Here is a 22,451-nt window from a genome sequence, read left to right on the forward strand (position 1 = left end):
TTGGGGACCTGAGTTTGGGTTTGAGGGAGGTAAAAACTGTCAAAGGTCCGCCTAGTTGCCTAAGCATGCTTAATAGGGATTTTCTTCAATTTTCTAAAGATGTAAATGGAAATGAAATGATACATGTATAGGTTGAAGCTGATTTATGACAAAATGTTGGTGAAAATATTAATTTAGTACAAAATGGTGACATAGATGCTGAAATATGATAGGGCAATAGGGAAGTTTAAGGTCAGAAAGTTGATCATGATGTTCAAGACAATGTGATTGTGAAGAGATGGTGTAGGTTAGAATGTTGAAGAATATGTTCATGTAAGCATATGTGATGATTAAGAAGTTGATGTGGAACATGATGGTGATGTTTGATTTATAAGACCTACTTTAGGCGATATTTATAAGAACAATGCAAATCTTGACGATGAGGTTACAAACAGTACTTTAACAAGAGCATATGGTTTTAAGTAATAAGTTGTTGAAGATTATGATCACTAGCATACACCACATGGGAATAAATATGAACATGAAATCGAGAAGTTTACATCCTATAGAATGAGTGAAGCGAAAAATGGTAAGTTTTGCAATTTTACTAAAATGAGTTTAAATGTATCAAAAAATATGATGATATGGAGGAACTACTGTACTACCCTTGAAATTTAAGGTGAGATTGATAAGAACAATACAAATTTTGACAATGAGGTTACAAAAAATACTTTAAATTTAACAAAAGCAGATTATTTGGAGTAATAAGTTGTTGAAGATTATGATCACTAGTATACACCATTTGGAGCAGTGCTAGCAACACTCTCTTTTTAATACTCTCTTTAACATTCACTTTATTATTGGTTAAAATATGGGTGGGTCCCTCACTTTAGAAATGAATCCCACATAAAGTGGTAGGACCCACACATGTTTCAACTAAAAATTCTTCTACTAAGATAGTTTTTTAATTCTTCTTCAGATGCCTTTTTCTTTTTCCCCTAAAAATTATATTCTACTAAGATAGTTTTTTTTTTCTTTACTCTCCACCAAGGGATGTCAACTTATTGATGACATTCTCTACTTTATGTATGCTAAGTGTCTTGAAATTGGTGGAGCGGTTGCCATAAAAGAAAGTGTTGCAAGAGAGATCAGGGAACTTCGAGTTATGCGGATGGTTGATCATCCTAATGTTGTTAAGTTGAAGCACCGTTTATATTCAACAACGGAGAAATATGAACTGTACCTTTTATTACTTTGTTGTCATCATTTATTCTCTTAAGTTCAAAAAATGGTGTCTTAAAATTTACTACAATGCTGCCGTGGGTATGTGGTGTATCCTTAAATTGAATTAGAGTTGTTTTTGGTATATTTTACAACGTATTATGTCATGGAAATGTGAAGTTGTTGTTTTAACATTTTAATTTTTTTAATGAAGAATCAATGGCTTGGTTAAAATATTTAATTCCAAAATTACCCACCCTTTGCATGTATATTAGAAAACACTATGCTATCATTATGGAAACAATATAAAAATTGATCTCGAACACACTTTTTTCCCTTTAATGTTGACTATTCAAATTTTAGTTTAATATACTAAAATATATTGAAATTAAATATTTATTATATAGGCGTACAATATGAGAATGACATTTTTATATGAAAACATGAGAATGAATATGAACCATTAGATTTTAAAATAAATGGTGGAAATTATGAGTCAATATTTTTTTCTCTCTCCTCCATCAATAAAATAAAAGATTACTGAGAAAGAAAAAAAATTGATAGATAATCTCTACCAATTATTTTAGAAAGTCTTACATTTTTTCAATTAATGGAAAAAAACTTTATGTTCGGCCTTTCACATAAAGAGGATCATTGATTACACAATTTAAATTGTGCAGTGTATGTTTTGAACATAGTTTTGAATATCTTTGTTTCCCATTTTCAAACTATATCTTAATTTAAAAAGATATATTTATCTTGATTTTAATTATAATAATTGTGTCTAACTATCTTTATTTTTTAAAATGTGTCACACAATAAAAACCACTATAAAAGATGTATACACGTTTATTTTTTCTCTGTTGTGCGCATTAAAAAAGCGGACTGACGGACACGGGAGTGCCCATCTGAACGCTAGTATTATAGAATGAGTGAAGAAGTGCAAACCACTAAATTTTCATTACGTATGATGTTCAACAACAAAGATGTGATAAAGAAGACAATAAAGATTGCAATGAAAAATAAAAAGAATGTGTTCATAAAAAATAATGGAAAAATGATGGTTGTTTAATGCATGGGCCGGTGTCAATTTTACATGAGGATTAGTAAAAGAACTAAAATTCAATTTTAAAAATTTACATTGATGACCACACATGTCATAAAACAACTGATGTATGAAGGTTGGATGCACGTATCGAAGAAGACATCCCGCGTCAGAAAATATTTTAATATTTAAGAAATTTTCTCTTTGAATATTTAAACAGTTTTATTTTTATTTCTGTTTTGGAATAAGAGTCCATTAGGGTCACTTTAAGCACATTAGAGTTTTTTTGTTTTATGTATTTAAAGACATTTGGCGTGACCATAAGGATTATCATTCATCATAAATAAAATTCAAAATTTTCTTTATTTGGTGGATTCAAGAGCTCATCTAACAGGTTTTTCCTTTGCAATCATGTGTTTTCATTCTAGGTTTATCACTTGCTACTTTCGAGTTTCTGACTGCGTCAACTGTCATCAAAGCAAGATTTCTTACGTTCTTTTTGTAGCCTTACAACCATGACAGATTAACTGGTGAGTAGAGCAGATCTTGAGGAAATTATCATGGCTTTTAGCGTTGCTCTAACTACTTTGACTAAACAGATGACGACTTTAGCAAAGCAGGTGAACAACACCAACAACAAAGTGAATCGGCAAAAAGACAAGAGAGAGGAACCAATTAGGGTTCCATGGGATAGAAATAACCGTTTTGACGATTTGAATTCTAAATAAGATGAACCCTACAAGGAAGAGGTTGATCATGGGAATCGACAGAACAACCATGACTATCGAGTGAAAGTTGATATTCCATTGTTCTAAAAAGCAATGAAAGTGGAGGAGTTTCTTTGTTGGAAGACCGATATCGACGGGTTCTTCGATGTTATGGGCGTCCTTGAGAACAAGTAAGTTAAGATGGTGACAATCAGATTTAAAAGTACTGGTGTTGTCTGGTGGGATAAACTTGTTGTTAAAAGGAAAAGGCAAAGGAAAGGGCCAGTTAGAACTTGGTAAAGAATGAAACAATTGATGCTGAAGCAGTTTTTATCGGAGGATTATGAACATATTCTTTATAAGATGTACATCGAGTGTGATCGAATAATTGATGCTGAAACAATTGATGCTGAAGCAGTTTTCTGAGCGCAATGAATTGTGATCGAATACACATCGGATTTCTTTTCGTATGACTTTTAGTCAATAATTTATTGAAGATCCTTCTAAATGGTAAGCTGAGAATATTGAAGATGATTCACTTAGGAGGATGGTTGAAGAGGATACGTCTAAAGTTATTAATATGATTAAGAAGAATGAAAAATCTTCAACAATATAATTAAAGATAAGGAATAAAAAATAATCATATCTACTTTAAGTGTTGTGTTTAATCAACAATAATATATTGTGACAAATGCATGATTTAAATGATAAATAATGAAATTGAGCATCTAGTAATATACAGTAAAAATGTAGCATGTCTTGAATTTGTGTATGGTGAAAGAAAACCAAGTAAAAATATGCAGCAATATGTTTAGACAAAGAAAATCAACTCCCACATCGTTTTATTTACATTTACTTTGAGTGTTTATGTTAGCTTGTGGGTTGGGTTGGACGAATGAAGTAATGATGTGGGCACTAAGCCTCGAATAATTGTTTTAAAATTTGTGTTAATTAATTTCCAAATAAATTTTTAATATAAAATAATTAATTAATCTCTAAAAAATATTACTTAATAAATTATTCTTAATAAATTATTCTAATCATCATTGCTACTTAATTAAAAATAATTTTTCATCTTAAACATCACTATCACGTCACATGTGCAAAAATGGAGAGAGACAAAAAATATCTCAACCAAAGTAAAGTTGAGAAACTAAAAAGTTAAGTTTTGAAATAGTGGGATTAAAAATTTAAAAACACGTAAATAAATGGACTAAAAATACATTTAAACCTAAATAGTTTTATGGTGTGTTGTTTTATTTATAAATAATAATTTTTTTTAATATGATTTATTTCAAAAGATGAATGTTTAGATTTTCGAACCATTGTGATCAAATGGTATTACATTGTAGTGATATATTTGTAAAGACGCCCAAGAGCAAGGAAATTGTGGAAGCCCTTCTAGGGGTGACACCTTTCTACTGCTCACAATCAAGGGCATCTCGCCCTTAACGCTCTCCACTAGCCTCATCATGGGAAACATGGAAAAGACATGTCTCGATTAGAGAGAATGCATAGTCAATCGACTAAAGCGTGTCTTCCTAAGAAGTAGAGATTCAACAATCTATTATAATGACTAAATGTGCGATTATCATTCTTGAAACACTCTAACCCTAGGCCCCCGGGCCTCTATAAATACCTCAACTTTAAGGTTGATGGAACAACTCAGATACACACAAAATATTATCAAGAATACAAAGTTTCTCACCTCATGTGAGTTTGCTCTCTTCATAACCTAAAACACCATTGAATAGGGTTTCTCACCAGCGTGAGCAAGACTTAATCCACAAAAAACTACTAAGGCCTCTAGCTACCCCTACCAGCATAGGGGTGCTACACATTATATACTTTTTGACAAGTACAATGACGCCCACAATGAGGCCCGGTCAAACTAACATGTGTCACACTTTCCACCATCACTGCCATTTTCGCTGCCTTATCTTGAAAATGTCCATGAAAGATCGTGACTTTTCCATCAACACCATAGTTAGGTTTTGTCGACGGAGGAAGTTCTAGCTCCTCCCCGAGAAAATATGTCAAGAAGGTGTTGACTGCGAATGTAATATTCCTCGAGACTCTCTAAAGCCTAACAAGGATGACTAGGGGCCAACATCACTTTCTCTGACAACGACGCCATCTGAGTCTTCCCTCTTGACAACGACCCCATAATCCTCATTATGCAACATGGAAAATGGGATATGAAGGAATCTTGATAGACCCTGGAAGTTCAACCGACATCCTATTTTGGAACTCTTTACAAGAATTCTAACTCGATCCTATTAATATTGAGATGTTCCGTAGTTTTCTAGTAGGTTTGTCAGGCGAGCAAATACAAGTAAGGGGTCACATAACCCTAGAGATAACATGCAACAAGGGATCAGACTCCATGGCGATTGAAGTCAACTACCTTATAGTGGATTCCTTATCACCTTATAACATCATATAGGGAAAACCACCCATCAACTTGTTAGGGGTGATTATATCCACCTAGTACATGGTCCTGAAGTATCCACTACCCAACGGACAAGTTGGAATAGTTCGAGAAGACCAGCAAAACATCCAAGAATATTGCTAGAGCAGTCTAGCGACGTGGAGGGAAATGCTCTCCCTTGAGGACCTCAACTCTCTGAAGCTCGGGATGCTGACGCCGCCAATTAGGAATATTAAACAATTTTAAATTTAAAACAAAAAACATAAATTTTGGTACCAACGGGTCTCAAACCCAAGTCCCTTCAAATTAAATAATAGTCACTTTATTGTAAATATGAAAAGTAATCTAAGAGGGGTTGTATGAATTAAATTAATTGATATTAGTGAATTTTTCTCGATAATGAATGTTAACAATGTTCTGATTTTTTTGAAACTATTATAACAATTTCAAAAAAATTAGAACAACACTGCTAACATTCATAATCGAGAAAAATTCACTAATACCGATTAATCTAATAGATTTACTCACTCTTAGATAACTTTTCATATTTACAGTGAAGTGACTATCATTAAATTTGAAGGGACTTGAGTTTGAGACCTCATGGGTACAAATTTTATATTTTATATTTTAAATTTAGAATTGTTTAATAGCGAATTATTTGTCACCAGTGTACATTGGTATAGTGGTAAAGACATAGGATGTAACTTAAATGTCTTGAGTTTAATTCCTTTCAGAACAAATCTTATCTTTTTTATATTTTAAAATCTGAATTGTTTAAAAATAAAATTGAAATTAAAAAACAAAATTAATTTAGTATTTAGAAAATGAAAAATGAAAAATAAAATATGACTTGGCGGTCCAGTCACGGTTTAAAAGTAGAAGAAAAAACCGGTTTGAAAAAAATATTTACAGAAAGACTAATATGACCCGGTTATATTTTGTAAGGGATTAAATCGGGTCCTTTTTTTTTTTGTGGAGGACTAATTTGGGTTATGTAGTTTTTGTGAGGGACCAAAATGGGTCTTCACTCTACAAAATATTAACTTTTTTAATGATAAAATGTTAACAAAAAATTATACAAATATTTTCATAGTAATCAATATTAATAAGTTTTTAATAACATTTATAATAATTAACATTAATCAACCTAATCAAAATAAAAATAATATTAAGTTCTTTTAAAATGAGAATGTCATATTTATATTAGAATTTGCAAATAAATCTGAATCATTGGATTTTAAAATAAATATTGGAGATTATGGGTGAATCTTTTTTTCTCTCTCCTACATCATTTATTTCAAAATGTAGGAGAGAGCAAAAAAGACCCATCCATAATCTTCACCATTTATTTTAAAATTTAATGGTTCATATTCATTCTCACATTCTCATATAAATATGGCATATTCATATGACATTGAAATTTAGCTATAAATAAAAGTGGTTGAAAACTTATTTTATTCTATTGGTATTGAAATTGAAACAAATTCACTTCCTTCAAATTTGACTTATATTTGACTATTTAAGTTTTTTTTTTTTATTTCCAATTTAATACGGAAATAAATTTTACAGGTTTCTTTCCTTTCCCGGTTCCAAATTTATAGAAAATGGAAATCAATAATATTTACACTAAAAATTTAGAGGGTTAATGAAGTAATCTAATTCAATTTTATTTTGTTTTATGCAATTTATTTTGAACTAAGTCTAAAAAGAGCAAAATACAATCATTTTAAAATATATTTTAATAATTTTAAAATTACAATTTATGACAAGATTTTAGTATTATTTTGCCCAATTTAATATTGAACACTCATGATTACAATAATTGTGTTAATAATAATTATTGTCTATTAATTTTATAAATAAAAATGAAATTAAATGTTGAAGAATAAATATGGTTTTTAAAATTCCAATTATTTTGGTTAATGGGTCTTTATTATTATTAAAGAGTTAACAAAAAGTTATACAAATATTTTCATAGTAATCAATATTAAAAAGTTATTAATAACACTTATAATAATTAACATTAATCAACCTAATCAAAATAAAATTAATATTAAATTAACTTACTAATCATAAAATAATAATATTTATAAAATTATTATAAATAAAATATATAAATTATATGTGCTTTTAAAATGAGATTTTTTATTTAAAAAATATTTAACCCATGCCTCGGACGGGTCTAAATAATATATATATATATATATATATATATATATATATATATATATATATATATATATATATATATATATATATATATATATATATATATATATATATATATATATATATATATATATATATATATATATATATATATGGAACGTATCCGGTGAGAACTAATATTTATGTGAGAAAGGAGAACTGTTAATATCAATCATTGGATTTCATTAACGTTTAAGATTTAAAATTTTTAATATGAAGATCACCTCACTGAATTTTATCTGTTATGCTCACTGAATTTTATTTTATCTGTCGAAATAAAAAACGGATAAGACTCTCTCATATGGTCCTCCCGCTCCCACGTCAGACTTTCACCTGCTGGTCCATCCCACAACACCTTCACTAAGGCAATATCTTTGCTTCACAGTTCATTTACTTCTCGTCCTTCTATTTGCATAGGAGACGCTTCAATAGTCGAATTATCTCTCACCTGTATATCATCCATTCGAATCACGTGCGAAGGATCTGGAACATATCTCCTCGACTGAGATACATGAAACATGTCACGAAGATTCACAAACGACAGTGGCAATAGAATCTGATAAGCCACCTCACCTATCCTCTCTGAAATCTGATACGAACCAATAAAACGTGGCATAAGCTTTCTCGACTTCAAAGCTCTAGACATCAGTTGGATTCTTGGTATAGTAATTTTGGAGACTCATTCTTTTCTTTTATTATTATTTATTATAAAACATTTATCATTTAACAACACATTTATGATATGATTAATCATTTATTTTAAAACTTATAAATATCTTTTTAAATAAATATAGTTATGTTTTATTTATCATTTGAGAAAATTATATATAATTTTGATTTTGATACATTATCTATTTTTATTTGGACACACAAACTTCACTAAGATTTATTATTATCTCCACACTAATACAAATAAATATTTTTGATGAATAATATTAAATTAAATTTCTAAAATAACATTATGTTTTTAATATAATTCTTAAATTATATAAAAAATAACATAAATTTTAGAGTGAAGACCTATTTTGGTCCCTCACAAAATTCACACAACTCAAATTAGTCCCTAACAAAAAAATAGACTCGATTTAATCCCTTACAAAATTTAACCGGACCATATTAGTCCTTATGTTAATATTTTTACCAAATCGGTTTTTTCATACTTTTAAACAGTGACTGGACTGCCACGTTGGCATTTATTTTTTATTTTTCATTTTTTAAAATACTAAATTAATTTTTAATTATAATTTCATTTTTAAACAACTCTGAATTAATAATATCAAAAAAGCCAAAAAAAAATTTATATGGAATTGAACCTATGACCTTTAATCAATATCTTAAGTCCTTACCACTAGTCCAATGTATATTCATGACAAATAATCCTTATAATTTTTAGAAATATTAAATAATGTAGAATTTAAAACAAAACAAAAAAGTTAAAATGTGTACCAACTGAGTCTCAAATTCAAATTCGTTCAAATTAAATAATAGTCACTTTCAACTATACAAGTCAATTTATATTGTTAATATTATTAATAATGAATACTTAAGTTAATAATTCAGAACAAATATTTACTTATTTCTAATAACAAAAAAATAAATATTTACTAATTTTAAATAATACAAAAATTTAAAAATAAAACAAATAAAATATAAATCCTAAATAAAATTAATCAAATAAAAATAAATTAATTAATATTTAATCGAATTACTACTAAATTAATTGATTACTATTTAGTTTGTATTAACTAAATAATTTTAAAAATTAATTGATTTTTTAATTTAAATTTATTAAATATTTTAATAATTAGTTGAATTACTATTAAACTAATTAATTATTATTTAATTTGAATTAATTTGAAATAAATAAATATTTATTTGTGTGTTATTTGATTTCAATTACATATAATTTAATTTATCTCTAATTGATTAAATATATTGAGGTTTTACATTTAATAAATTTTATTTTTAAATTGGTGTATTATTTAAAATTAGTAAATCAAAGAGGTTTGAAACCCCATTGATATAAATTTTATAATTTTTGTTTTAAATTCATAATTATTTAATATTATTAAAAATCTTGGAAATTATTTTTTATGAATGCATATTAGCCTAGTGGTAAAGACTTAAGATATTGTTTAATAGTATTGAGTTATATTCCTTATAAAAAATAATTTTGTCTTTTTGATATTATTAAATCAGAATTGTTTAAAAATTAAATTATAATTAAAAATTAATTTAATACTTAAAAAATGAAAATAAAAAATAAAAGTCAACGTGGCAGTCCAGTCACGGTTTAAAAATATAAAAAACCGATTTGATAAAAATATTAACAGAATGACTAATATGGTCCGGTTAAATTTTGTAAGGGATTAAATCGAGTCCTTTTTTTTGTGAGGGACTAAATTGGGTTGTGTGATTTTTGTGAGGGACCAAAATGGGTCTTCACTCTAAATTTTATTATGTTATTCAAAATTTATTGATGGTTTTCTTATTTTAAAATAAAAATTTAAATAAAATTTTGTTAATATATTTTTATTAAAAAAATTCTAAATTTTTCCTTAGGCCTCCAAATTTGTTGGGCCAACCCTGAATAGCAGTGTTTTAAAAATCAGACCGGATATCAAATTGGTGAGGATATTGGTCACCAGTGTTTAAAAACCGGACCAGACCGACCGGTCGGACCGGGCAAGCCGGGAACCGACCGGTCGGATCGGGCAAGCCGGAAACCGACCAGGTAACCGGTCTGTTTCAATAGTTGGATCGGAAATGTCATTGAACTGGTGCAAACCGGGAAAACCGGCGGTTTAAATGCATTTTTATTTTATTTTTATTTTAAAAAATTAAAACAACGTCATTTTAATTATGTTAATGAAAAATTAAAATTAAAATATAAAATAAATAAATAAAATAAAAAGAAAACAAATAAAAATTAAAAAAATTAAAAAAATTATTGCATATACGGTTGGTTTTGTTATCGATGATTTTGCTATTGAAGAAGGAGATCCCAACATTGAAACGATTTTTTCTTTCTTGAAATTAAATTTAGTAAACAATGAAATTATTTTGTTATAAATTGTTCAATTATATTATATTGCGATTAAACTTTGTTTGCAATTATACATTATAATTTTATACTATTTTATTATGTGTGATACCTATGTTTAAAATTTAAATTTAAATTATGAACTTGTGATATGATATTTTCAAAAAATTTAAGTGGTAGTTATATTTTGTAGAGACTGAATCATCCAGTTTGACAGGTTTTATAACTATATAATTTTGTTATAACAATCGGTCTATTCAACCGAGTTATCTGGTTTAACCCGGTTTAGTCATGCGCTTCGACCAGTGACCAATTGGTTTGACCAATAAACCAATGACCTAGTACCTTCACCGGTTTGATGTTCGATCCGGTTTTTAAAACACTATTGGTCACTGATTTATTGGTCGAACCACTGAGTCACTAGTCGAACCGCATGTCTGAACCGGGTTAAACCAGATAACTCGATTGAATAGGCCGATTGTTATAACAAAATTATATAAGTATAAAACTTGTTGAACTGGATGATTCAGTCTTTACAAAATATAACTAATACTTAAATTTTATGAAAATATCATACTAAAAATAAATTTTCAAGTTCATAATTTAAATTCAAATCTTAAACATAAGTATCACACATAATAAAATAGTACAAAATTACAAGATATAATTGCAAATAAAGTTTAATTGCAACGTAATCTAATTGAATAATTTATAACAAAATAATTCTATTGTTTCCTAAATTTAATTTAAGAAAGGAAAAACTTTTAAAATATTTGGATCTTCTTCAATATCAATCGTCGGTAACAAAATCAACCGCATCTACAAATTTTTTTATTTTATTTTTATTTTATTTATTTAACTTTTTATTTTAATTTTTCATTATAAATAATTAAAACGACGTCGCTTTAATTTTTTAAAATAAAAAAGTAAAAAAAATGCATTTAAACCGCCGTTTTTTTAATTTTAGCGGTTTAAACCGGTTTTGACCGATTCACGCCGGTTCGATGACATTCCCGATCCAGCTATTGAACCAAACTGATTACATGTCTGGTTCCCGGTTCAATCGATCTGACCTGTCGTTCCGGTCCGATTTTTAAAACACTACTGAATAGTAATATCATATAAGTCGTATTTGAAACATTAAAATGATAAAATAATACAAATAATTAAAAAAAATTCTAGAAAAATCATTTTTTAATCAATATAAAAAAATAAATTTCTTATAAAATAAAAAATTCAGTAAAATATTAAAATTCTACAAAAATATTTTATTTATTTATTTTGGATTATACTTTTATAATTATAAAATATCATTTTAACTATACATAATTTAATAATGTTGAAATGATAAATTTTGGAAATAAAATCTATTATTTTAAGAATAAATATATTTCCACTATCTTAGGGATTGTTCCTGAAATTGAGAAATAAATATAAAAAATAGTTGGGAAAGAAGTGAAAAAAAGAGAGAATATTATTATGTATAAACTAGAACTAAAAACTACCATATGCATATCAAAACAAATGAAAAATAAATGAAGTATGAACTGGAAAAAGAGAGGAATTGATAAAAATAGTGGGGTGTGTGTGGAAGCATGAGCTGTTTTCTTACTGAGTATTTTTAAGAGATGACAATTCTTATGTGTCAGTGGATTATAAATAATATGGTTAGTTGTTGATATATACTGTGGCTTAATGAAATTAGTGGTGAGGGAAGTGGGAGGAAAAAGTTGGAGATGTTGAAATTAGCGGTGAGGGAAGTGGGAGGAAGAAGTTGGAGATGTTCTCCTATTGTTGATTATTATAACAGAGAATATATAATTATTTTATTTTAATTAATTAATTTATAATTAAATAAAAAGAAGGGAACCGAAGAAGTTACGGTAACTTAAAAAAATTGATTATAATTTTTTAGCTATTTTGAGAAAAACTAGTATTCATTAAGAATTTAAAAGTCAACATAAAAAAAAGTCACTTTTAAAAGTATGAAAAGTCGTAGGTAGAATTAGAATTTATTAAAAAAATATAATAAAAAATTGATAGAATTAGAATTTATTATAAAATATAATAAAAAGAGAATTTCTCTATGCACCCATACTTTATATATATATATATATATATATATATATATATATATATATATATATATATATATATATATATATATATATATATATATATATATATATATATATATATATATATATATATATATATATATATATGAGGAGGGATCAAATTACACCCGAAAAGTTACACCATGAGTTACACTCGTTCAATAACTATATTTCGAATTAATATTTCTTAAATTTAACCGTTGGATTGAAACATAATATCATATAGATCATACCTATAAAGTTTGAGCTTAATCTATAATGATTTACTATACGATCAAGATATCCAAAGATTAATGTCAAAATGAGCTTTCATATAACGTTAATTTTGATATAATTCAATGACATAGTAAATCATTATAGATTAAACTCAAACTTTATAGGTATGATCTATATGATATTATGTTTCAATCCAACGTTTGAATTTAAAAAATATTAATTCAAAATGTAGTTATTGAACGAGTGTAACTCGTGGTGTAACTCTTCGGGTGTAATTTGATCCCTCCTCTATATATATATATATATATATATATATATATATATATATATATAGCTGTAAATAAAAATAGTGAGCCCAATTCCTAATTCCAAAAAACTAAAGCCCAATTAAAAAAAAGGTTGAGTCCATACGACCTAGATATAAATAAGTTTTACCAGATTGATTAAGGATCTCTCAAATCCTACCAACAGTTTCAACAAGCGATTTTCTTCAAGAGTGAAGGTGCTGCTCAGAGGGCATGCGTTTTTAATCAGCCAGATGAACACCTTAGTTCCAGCTCGGTGTCATATCACAATTCCTCCTTGGGATCAACTTTCTTTTGATGTGCTTGATGTTATTTCCCGAAAGCTCGATTTTGACGACCTCTTTCAATTTTCTCGTGTCTGCACCAATTGGAGAGTTTTTCATAAATCAATAGATAAATCAAATTTCTTGACATCCCAAGAACCATTACTTGTTGAGTTTTTGAATTCTCCTCTTAAGGTACCATATTCCTTTACTAGCCTACCCAAACAAAAAGTTTATCCTTTGAACAAGATGATGATCAACATATTGAGTTACTCAGATGACTCCTTCCCTATCTACGTTGCCTGTTCTAGTGGATATTTCATTCTTATAGCGGACAATTCTTCGCTTCTGCTCATCAATCCATTTACAAGAATAAAAAACAAGGTAATATGTCCATCCACCTTTGAATTCAGTTTCTCACCTCGACGTAAATACCATGCGTTACTTGATTTTGACAAATCCTGTGACGAATTTGTTTTGGTATTTTTATTCCTAGAGTCCAACAGTCTCCATGTCTATCAATCTCGAAATAATGAGTGGGTTACTTATTCCACTGACTTTCCCCATGATGATAACAGCCTTATTGTTGACAACTTTATTGATGACTTTGTGGCTTTCAACAATATAATATATGTTGTTACTTCAGAGATCAGGATAGGGGTACTCAGTTTGAATTCTCCAAATATTGAATTTTTTAAAATGGTGAATTCCCCCAAATTCGAATTAGAATTAGAATTAGAGTATTCGAGATCATCCTTTAACTTGGTTAAATCTGATCAAGAACTTTTACTAGTTCGATTAAATCCTGATATTACAAGGGGGTCCTACCCTCCCCCAGATAGAAGAGTTTACAAGATAGATTTCAAAACCATGACTTATGTCGAACTCGAAACCTTGGGGGACATTGCATTATTTTATACTTGTTTTAAGAGCTGTAAGGCGTTGAGCAACCCGAATAAATGGGGGTACGAGAGCAACTCTGTCTATGAACTTTGCAGTCATCCCGGTCATCAAAAAAAACCCAATTGTTGTGTTTATAATTGGGATAAAAAATCCGAGAAATATATTGCACCTCCAAATCTTAAAACAAAGGGCAGCAGTATCTTAGACTGGTGTTTTATAATATGATGTAGATTATTCTCTCTAATTATTGAGTAAACTTTGTTTGTTCTTCATGTTACTATTTACTTTTGGTGTAAAAGAAATATTATCAAGTATATTTATTCTTCATGTTATTATTTACTTTTGGTATATTTATTCCTATTATTTTGTTAGGGTATTTCTCCAATTTTTTTAACTTTACTGTTTATTTTCTTAATCGTTCTATCGGCTTAGTGAACCACTTTTGCGGTTGTTTTTTTTGTTGGTATTCATGATAATAAAATTATTCTCTATTTGATAGGAATAAACAAGTAAATCTATTTTTTTATTTATCAATTTTTTGCTAAATGTGATGAATATTATGAAATAGTGTGCAATTTAATTTTAATTTTCATAATTAAGCTCTTAAAGTAACTAATAATAGACCTTAACTCATGTAATAAAAGAATTAGTTTATTTTAAAAAAGCTTTTTTTAAAGAAACTTTTTAATTGTGTTTCTTCAATGAACAAAATCTTTAAAATCATTGTGTTAGATTAAATAACACTACAACATCAAGGGAACAAATTAGCTTTCTTCATGCAGCATTATCAACTGCATACAGTGGAAAAATTTGCAACTCGGTAATGTCTTGGTGATCATATTAGCAACATTGTGATCTGTGGAAACCTCCAACACTTGAAATTCTCCACGCTCGATTACTCCTCTGACGAAATGCAACCTTACATATGAAATTCTGGTAGGTCAGACTTCAGATGTCATACATCATGTTGAGACATTTGATCCAACAATTAGAGCAACAAGGTATAAACATAGAAATCTGAAAAACAATAAACAACACAAGTAATTGTTTACCCAGTTCGGTGAGAAACACACCTACTTTGAGGGCATACTAAGCCAGGAAGAAGATCCACTATCAATAGTAATATTTTATGTAAACAACCTCCGGTTTATAAATAAACAACCTCTGGTTTACCTAGTCACTACCCAATGCAATCTTTGTCTTAGAACCCCATCTAAGTCAACAGAACCTCTACTCACTCTCAACCACCGTAATGGTGTTGAATAATTTCCAATCCCAGGAACTGTATCAACGATTTAACACTCTCATTCTATTGATTTCATTCTTCAGATTCCTATCTTGAAGTTACTGAAAAGCTTCCTCCAAGAACAATACATCTCTTACATACAGACTTCGAGGTTCACATGGTAACCTTCCCACAACTCGGGAGGTTTACCGTGACAAACCCTAATGATTACATCTTTGAATACCCGATTGTCATATTTTTTTTTCTAGGTTACAATGCTTCTATTTATAACCTATACCCATCTGGATTTGGGTTTCTAATCGCAACATATTTGCTATTACAAATAAGTAAAATCTTCTGCTAAAAATCAGGTCTTCAATCAAATCTTCCTAAATTGTCTCCAATTATAAAAAGTCTATATTCTTCAATATTCTTCTTGATTCTTTTTGACCTTTTGTTCTGCGCCAATAAGGATTTGCATAATATTCTTCTGAATACTTTGTAACTATTTAAATCAATCTGAATCTTCTTGAATCTAACTCAGCAGGTGCAATGTCGAATGCAGCAAGTCTCGACATCTTATAGGACATGTTGTTCCAGATGTTGAATACCTTCAACCCAACATGTTTCAGTATCTCTTGTACCTGTTCTTATACATGCATATTATATTCCATTCTTGTAGCTAGTTTTATTTAATTTTAGTTAGATTTTAAGCTAATTATTATAAGTTTGTTCGCTCTCAACTACATTTATATGTTAGCCACTTCTTTTTACCAAAAATTGTATAAATTTTTGTTTAAAATAGAAAATGAACTATTTGCAATTATATGTCATATTTTGAAAAATATTATTAATCAATATAAAATATTTTAAATGATAAATGCATAGTTAATTATGCAAGCTCGTCCTAATTAGATTTTTTTTTTAGACAAAATTTAGATTACTCTCATGTTAGGTGAGAGATAACTTTACCCTTCTCAACTTCAATGAAAAATTATAACTAAACTTTCATACACATTACTAATTAGGGATTTTAATTAATAAAGAGAAATGAAATTAAAAAATAATAATAGATCTATCAACTTTGCAAATATTGGTCCTCCCGTTCCAAAGAATTAGTATCTGCACTTGCGCTCAAAGTTATCAAATTTATCAAACAACTTTAATAATTTTAATTTTTATCAAACAAGATTAAAATGAGAATTGAATGAAATGAGACCGAGATAATTACAGCTCTTCAAAAATTTACATGAATTACAAACCACAACTTAAATTGCTAAATTAATCCAAAGATGAAAAAGAAAAATATTTGCATTTTGCAGCCTCATTTCTTTGCCTAGCACAAAATCTTCTCACTGTTAATTCCCACCAAAATGCAGCTCAGATTGAAGCTTCTTTTCTTCTGGATCAATGTAACCCCTCTGCATCTTTGAATCGACACCGAGTTTGACAAAATCACAACAATAATGTACTTTTCGTGATTCCGCCTAACATTCAATTCAGTTATTACCTTCCAATTCTTTCAAGATTTTCAGACACAGTTTTCATTCTAGGCCTAACTTCAGGATCACCTTCGGTACAAGCAAGTGCGACATGAAACACAGCCAAAACCTCTTTCTTAGCGCGAACTTCTTGTAACAGCGACGGATCAACCATTTCCGACAATGGACTTTCTTGATCAAATCCATTTCGCACCCACCTAACCAAATCAGAAACTTCAACAGAAGCCGATGAAGACGCGGACGTGGGAGAAGATTCCGTAGATTTCCCGGTCAACAACTCAAGCAAAATAACGCCTAATGAATAAACATCCCATTTCTGCGTTGGTCTACACCCGGGCACACGAGCCTCGGGAGCTTTGTAATTGTTACTACCACGACTGTTGTCTAATGACAACCTGTTATTCGTTCTGTTAACATCTTTGTGTGATGTTTTTGCCATGTAAGGCAGTGCTCCGCCCATGAATCCACCGATTGAAGGGTTGTTTCCTGTGATGCTGATTAGTCGGTTGAGACCGAAATCGGAAATGTAGGGTTGTAAGTCGTTGTCAAGTAGGATGTTTGTGAGTTTTATGTCACCATGGATAAATTTTCTAGGACTAAACTCATGAAGATAGGATAAGCCTCTTGCTATTCCTTTTGAAATTCTTAACCTTGTTGACCATGAAAGGTTTGAAGATGGTTGGCCATTTCTACCTGTGTACAAACAATGAAATAGGATTAACTAAACCATCTGAACTAGGATTATTTTTACCAAATTTGAGCAAAAGCTCAATCATTTTACTAAACTAGCACACATTTTTAATATATTACACAACCGACTTAGCCTACATTTCTTTTACTTAAGCAAAGTTTTATTTAGCATTGTACTAATTTCGTACTCAACTAAAACGATATTATAATTTTCATTCATGCGACAGAAACCAACCGCGTGTCATGATATTTGGCAGTCAGAAATGACTTCCTTAAATAAAATAGAAAGAAAAAAAAAAGGCAAAATCACGACTACTTAACATCTAGTAGTAATTAGCAGATTATGTGATACTTTTAATTGAAACTGCAAATGTATCCTCACTTCAATATTTTCTTCTGGTATGAGTAAAAGTGGGACATGGGTTGAGTGGAAGTAAAGGGAAAGAGTGTAAAAACAATTATAGTGGGGTCCATGTCAATTTTAAAAAACAGTTTTGAAGCTTGTTGAGACTAATTGCTTCCTATTGAAGAAAACTAGCCTATAATATGATGAAATAAAACATGAAACAGAAGCACAAATTTTCACTAAGAAACTGGGTTTTTTGTCTTAAGGAAAGGCACAGAAGTGGCATTTGTTTTTACCTAGAACACTGCATACTATTAAGGAAGCTAGTTTCAGAATTTTTTTTAAAATCTTGACCATGCTGGCGGCAAAAATGATCTTGCTGTGATCATTGCACGCTTTGGCAGTCATGACACGTATAACCTCACCATCTTACGATCCACCACTTGATCTTGACTGCACTACAAGGTTTTAAATTGTCACATGATGCAAATGCAGTTTTTAAATGTACAAAATTTTGGTCAGATACAATTACGCAACCATACTCTATTTTACTAAATCTAATGGTTTCTACCGCTCTTGCACCAAAAACCAGTTGCATCGGATCAGAGTGAAAGGAATTAGGATTACATGGATCATACTCTTTCTGGTCTCGTATATTAACGATAAACTAAATTATGAAACATAAAGAGCAATTTTCGAAGACTTAAACAAATAAAACGAAAGCAATCATCTAATTTATGAAACCTAAAGAACTGACCTCGAAGTGCATTGGCCAAATTGCCATTGGAGATGAAATCACTAATGAGAAGCTTTTCATCATGAGCCCAATAATAAGCTCTCAACCTCACAATATTAGGATGCTTCACCTTCCCAATTGCTTGCACCTCAGCCACAAACTCCTTATACCTCTCTTCTCCACCCTCCCCTAATCTCCTCACCGCGACCGGCATGCCATTTCCAAGCACCACCTTATACACAATCCCTAATGCACTCTTCCCCAACACATATGCTGATGCCTTCAAAAGCTCATCAAGCTCAATCCTAAAACCTTTATCAATTGTCACCAGTTCACCTTCTCCTTTCCCTCCATCTCCCTCAACTTCACTCTCATCATTACCTTCTTCATTCTTCGAACCATTCATACATGGAAGTAAAGTACAAGAATTCCCTTTCTCATTATCATTCTCATCACCAAATCTTCTTTTCCTTATGCAACTACATGCATTTTCATCATCTTTCCTCTTCCAATAAACATAAACAATCAATAGTCCAACAAGCGCAACCCCAACAACATCAGCTGCTGAGATCAAAATAATCAAACCAGGGCTCAACCCTTTCGAACGGTTACCTGACTCGTCTTTGTGAGAAGACGAGTCGGAACCTGTGCAGGATTTCCTCAGTGGAAGTCCGCACAGGTTTTTGTTACCGAGAAATGCAGTTGGGCCCTGGTTTGAAAAAGTTCCCGTTTGTGGAATCTCCCCGATCAGGTTATTGTTTCGTAGGTCGAAGTTTACGGTGGCAGGTAATTTCCCAAGTGAGCTCGGAATTCGACCGGAAAAGTGGTTGAACGAGAGATTCAGAGTGCCGGAGAGGGAAACAAGGTCGCCAATATCGTCTGGGATCGAACCTTTGAAATCATTAGCAGATAGGTCGAGTTGGATGAGGTTATCGAGTTCCGACCATACACCGGCCGGAATCTCGCCGGTAAACTTGTTCCTTGCTAGAATAAGCCGCTGAAGATTCTTACATTTCTTAACATCATCAGGAATGTTGCCGGAAAAGGAATTAACCGAGAGATCGAGATTCTGGAGACGTGGAATGCTACAAACAGAAGCCGGAAACGGACCGGAGAGATTATTCCGGTGAAGAAAAATACTATGAAGTGCAGTAGCATTAAACAACTGCATTGGAACAACACCGTAGAATTCATTATCATGAAGATTAAGACGACGAAGATATCGAAGTGTACCGAGCTCCGAAGGAAGATAACCGCGGAGAGACTTCCCTGCAAGAGCAATTCCGACGACACGCGGCTCCGGGACACCAGAAATATTCGCACAGGAGATTCCGGACCAACCGCAGGGGTAAGAATCACCACCGTTCCAGTCAGAGAAAGCTCCGTCGCCGGATTGATCAACCGCGGATTTTAGAGAGAGAAGTGCAAGACCATCGGAGGAGAGAGAAAGTGTGAAGGTGAAGAGAAAATGTAAGTAAAGAAGAAAGAAAACTAAGAGAAATACCTTCATTGAAGAAAAAAAATTAAAAACAAAGTTGTTACAAAGTTTGTTACAGAGTTTGTTATAACGGTTTGTTGATACGGTGCCGTTTTGGAGATTAGAGGAAGAATAAGAATGGTGGTGTGAATTTGGAGTGTTAGGGAGAGTGAATGGAAAACAGAGGAATGGGAAGGTGTTGTATTTATGAGAAAGATAGATTGGTTTTAATACGGTGGGGTCCACTTCCCGCCAAAAAATTATTAGGGACTGTGTAACCGAAAGAAAGAAAGAGACAAAGAGTGAAGTATAATGTAAGAAAATAAAAAAATATATATATATATATATATATATATATATATATATATATATATATATATATATATATATATATATATATATATATATATATATATATATATATATATATATATATATATATATATATATAGAGTTTATAATATAATTGTGGTAAAAAATATTTATATTTAAATATAAAATTAGCTTTGAAGTGAAGTGATGACTGATGAGATGCATTTAACAAAAATTAGTTTGAAATTCGGTGTAAAGTGGGGAATTCATAAAGAGAAAAGTATAGGGAAGAAATATTTGTATCATATTTATTACATAACAAGCTAGAAATTGAATATGAATTTATGTACACTAACAACAATCACGGCGTATGTGTGATTAAAAACCAATGTCCAACACAAATTATGTTAATGTACCAGCTTAGATGAGAGATGTTTCAATTAAGACGTTGGATTGTCGAGGATGGTTGATCTACTCGATTTTAAAAAGTTAATTAGCTCTCTCATATGGTTTTGTTATTGGTGCTGAGGGGATCATCTTAAAGAGAAACACATGATTTTGAATAATTCTGGCCCTATTTGCAAAAAAATCAAGGATATGAATACGGAATTAATTCATATTCATCTGTATCAATAATTTGGATTAATTATAACAATTAGATGTTAAATATTTAGAGTTTTATTTATATGCACACGTAATGGAACAGTGCATATAAATAAAACTCTAAATATTTATACGTGGAAAATTTGCAAACATTTCACGAGGTTTGATTTAAGTTTGATAGCTTTAAGGACTATGAGTTTTTCATCTTTGGTCTTAAGGATCGGGGAAGTATATTTAATATATGAGAATTTCTTTGGCCACCTCCTTACCTTCTAGTCCACCTTTGGTGAAAAACCCAGAATACCCCTGACTTCGGAAATGCATTTCCGAAATACAAAAAAAAGGTGTTTTCGGAGATGCATCTCCGAAAGCGCCTTTTTTTTTTTAAATTTGACTTATTTCGGAAATGCACTTCCGAAAACACCATTTCGGAAGTTCATTTCCGAAATACTGCGCGTTTTGCAGATTAAGCAAAACAGCCCCCTCCCCCTAATCATTTACCCTAATCTTCTTCCAAACTCACACCCCAAGAGATTTTTGTGCAAACCAGTTCCAAGCTACCTCAAAGGCTCCATCTATTTGCTCTATTACATTCAAAAGTCCTCAAATCCATTCAATCGGTAAGCATTTTGATTTTAAGATCTATGATTAAAATGTATATTAGGGTGTTTACAAATAGCAAAAAATGTATTAGGTTAAATTTATACTGATATTTAGGATGTTTAGAATGTGTAGACATAGGTTTGATGTTTGGTTTAGGGGTCTGCCATGGAAGTTGCAGAAAACTTCCTCGCAGGGGTGTTTCGGAAGTTCATTTCCGAAAACACCTCCATCCCAGTTTTCGGAAATGAACTTCCGAACTGTTTCAGAATTTCAATTTTTTTTGTTTCTTCTTTTGTCTCGCATATTAATCGATTTCAATTGTTTACAGGACATGTAAGGCAACCAACCAGCACGCATCAGACAGGGGAGGGAGACCCAGACTGCGTCGGCTAGACGCGAGCGGGCGGCGGCGCAGCTGGCGTCGACCCAGAGACGGGGGCAGGGCCGGGGACGCCGTGTGCAAGTTCCCGTGGACGTGGGAGAGGGTACATCTGCTTCAGGATCTAGGAGTCGGCTGGC

General features: G+C 30.7%; 2 protein-coding genes across 2 annotated transcripts; one reads left to right on the forward strand and one right to left on the reverse strand.

Annotated features, from left to right (window-relative positions):
• The first annotated feature begins 13,442 nt into the window (after positions 1 to 13,442).
• Positions 13,443 to 14,705, forward strand: LOC131606210 (uncharacterized). Its single transcript, XM_058878473.1, has one exon. It carries the CDS (start codon positions 13,506 to 13,508, stop codon positions 14,661 to 14,663), a length of 1,158 nt encoding a protein of 385 aa, XP_058734456.1. The 5' UTR covers positions 13,443 to 13,505; the 3' UTR covers positions 14,664 to 14,705.
• Positions 14,706 to 16,778: 2,073 nt separating this feature from the next.
• On the reverse strand, positions 16,779 to 20,640 carry LOC131601254 (receptor protein kinase-like protein ZAR1). Its single transcript, XM_058873028.1, has 2 exons — positions 18,959 to 20,640; positions 16,779 to 17,858 (listed from the first exon to the last, which is right to left on the reverse strand). The coding sequence occupies exons 1-2, from the start codon at positions 20,445 to 20,447 to the stop codon at positions 17,170 to 17,172; spliced, it is 2,178 nt and encodes a 725-aa protein (XP_058729011.1). The 5' UTR covers positions 20,448 to 20,640; the 3' UTR covers positions 16,779 to 17,169.
• Between the last annotated feature and the right edge of the window lie 1,811 nt (positions 20,641 to 22,451).

Source organism: Vicia villosa, linkage group LG5, assembly GCF_029867415.1.
Source record: "Vicia villosa cultivar HV-30 ecotype Madison, WI linkage group LG5, Vvil1.0, whole genome shotgun sequence".
In the NCBI taxonomy this organism is placed as follows: Eukaryota; Viridiplantae; Streptophyta; class Magnoliopsida; order Fabales; family Fabaceae; genus Vicia; species Vicia villosa.

Bases quoted from the DNA above. Each gene is read 5' to 3' on its own strand.
- LOC131606210 (XM_058878473.1), top strand. From the start codon at position 13,506: ATGAACACCTTAGTTCCAGCTCGGTGTCATATCACAATTCCTCCTTGG.
- LOC131601254 (XM_058873028.1), bottom strand. From the start codon at position 20,447: ATGAAGGTATTTCTCTTAGTTTTCTTTCTTCTTTACTTACATTTTCTC. The intron at 17,859-18,958 runs GTCAGTTCTTTA...GTTTGTACACAG, and splicing joins TTTGGCCAATGCACTTCGAG to GTAGAAATGGCCAACCATCT.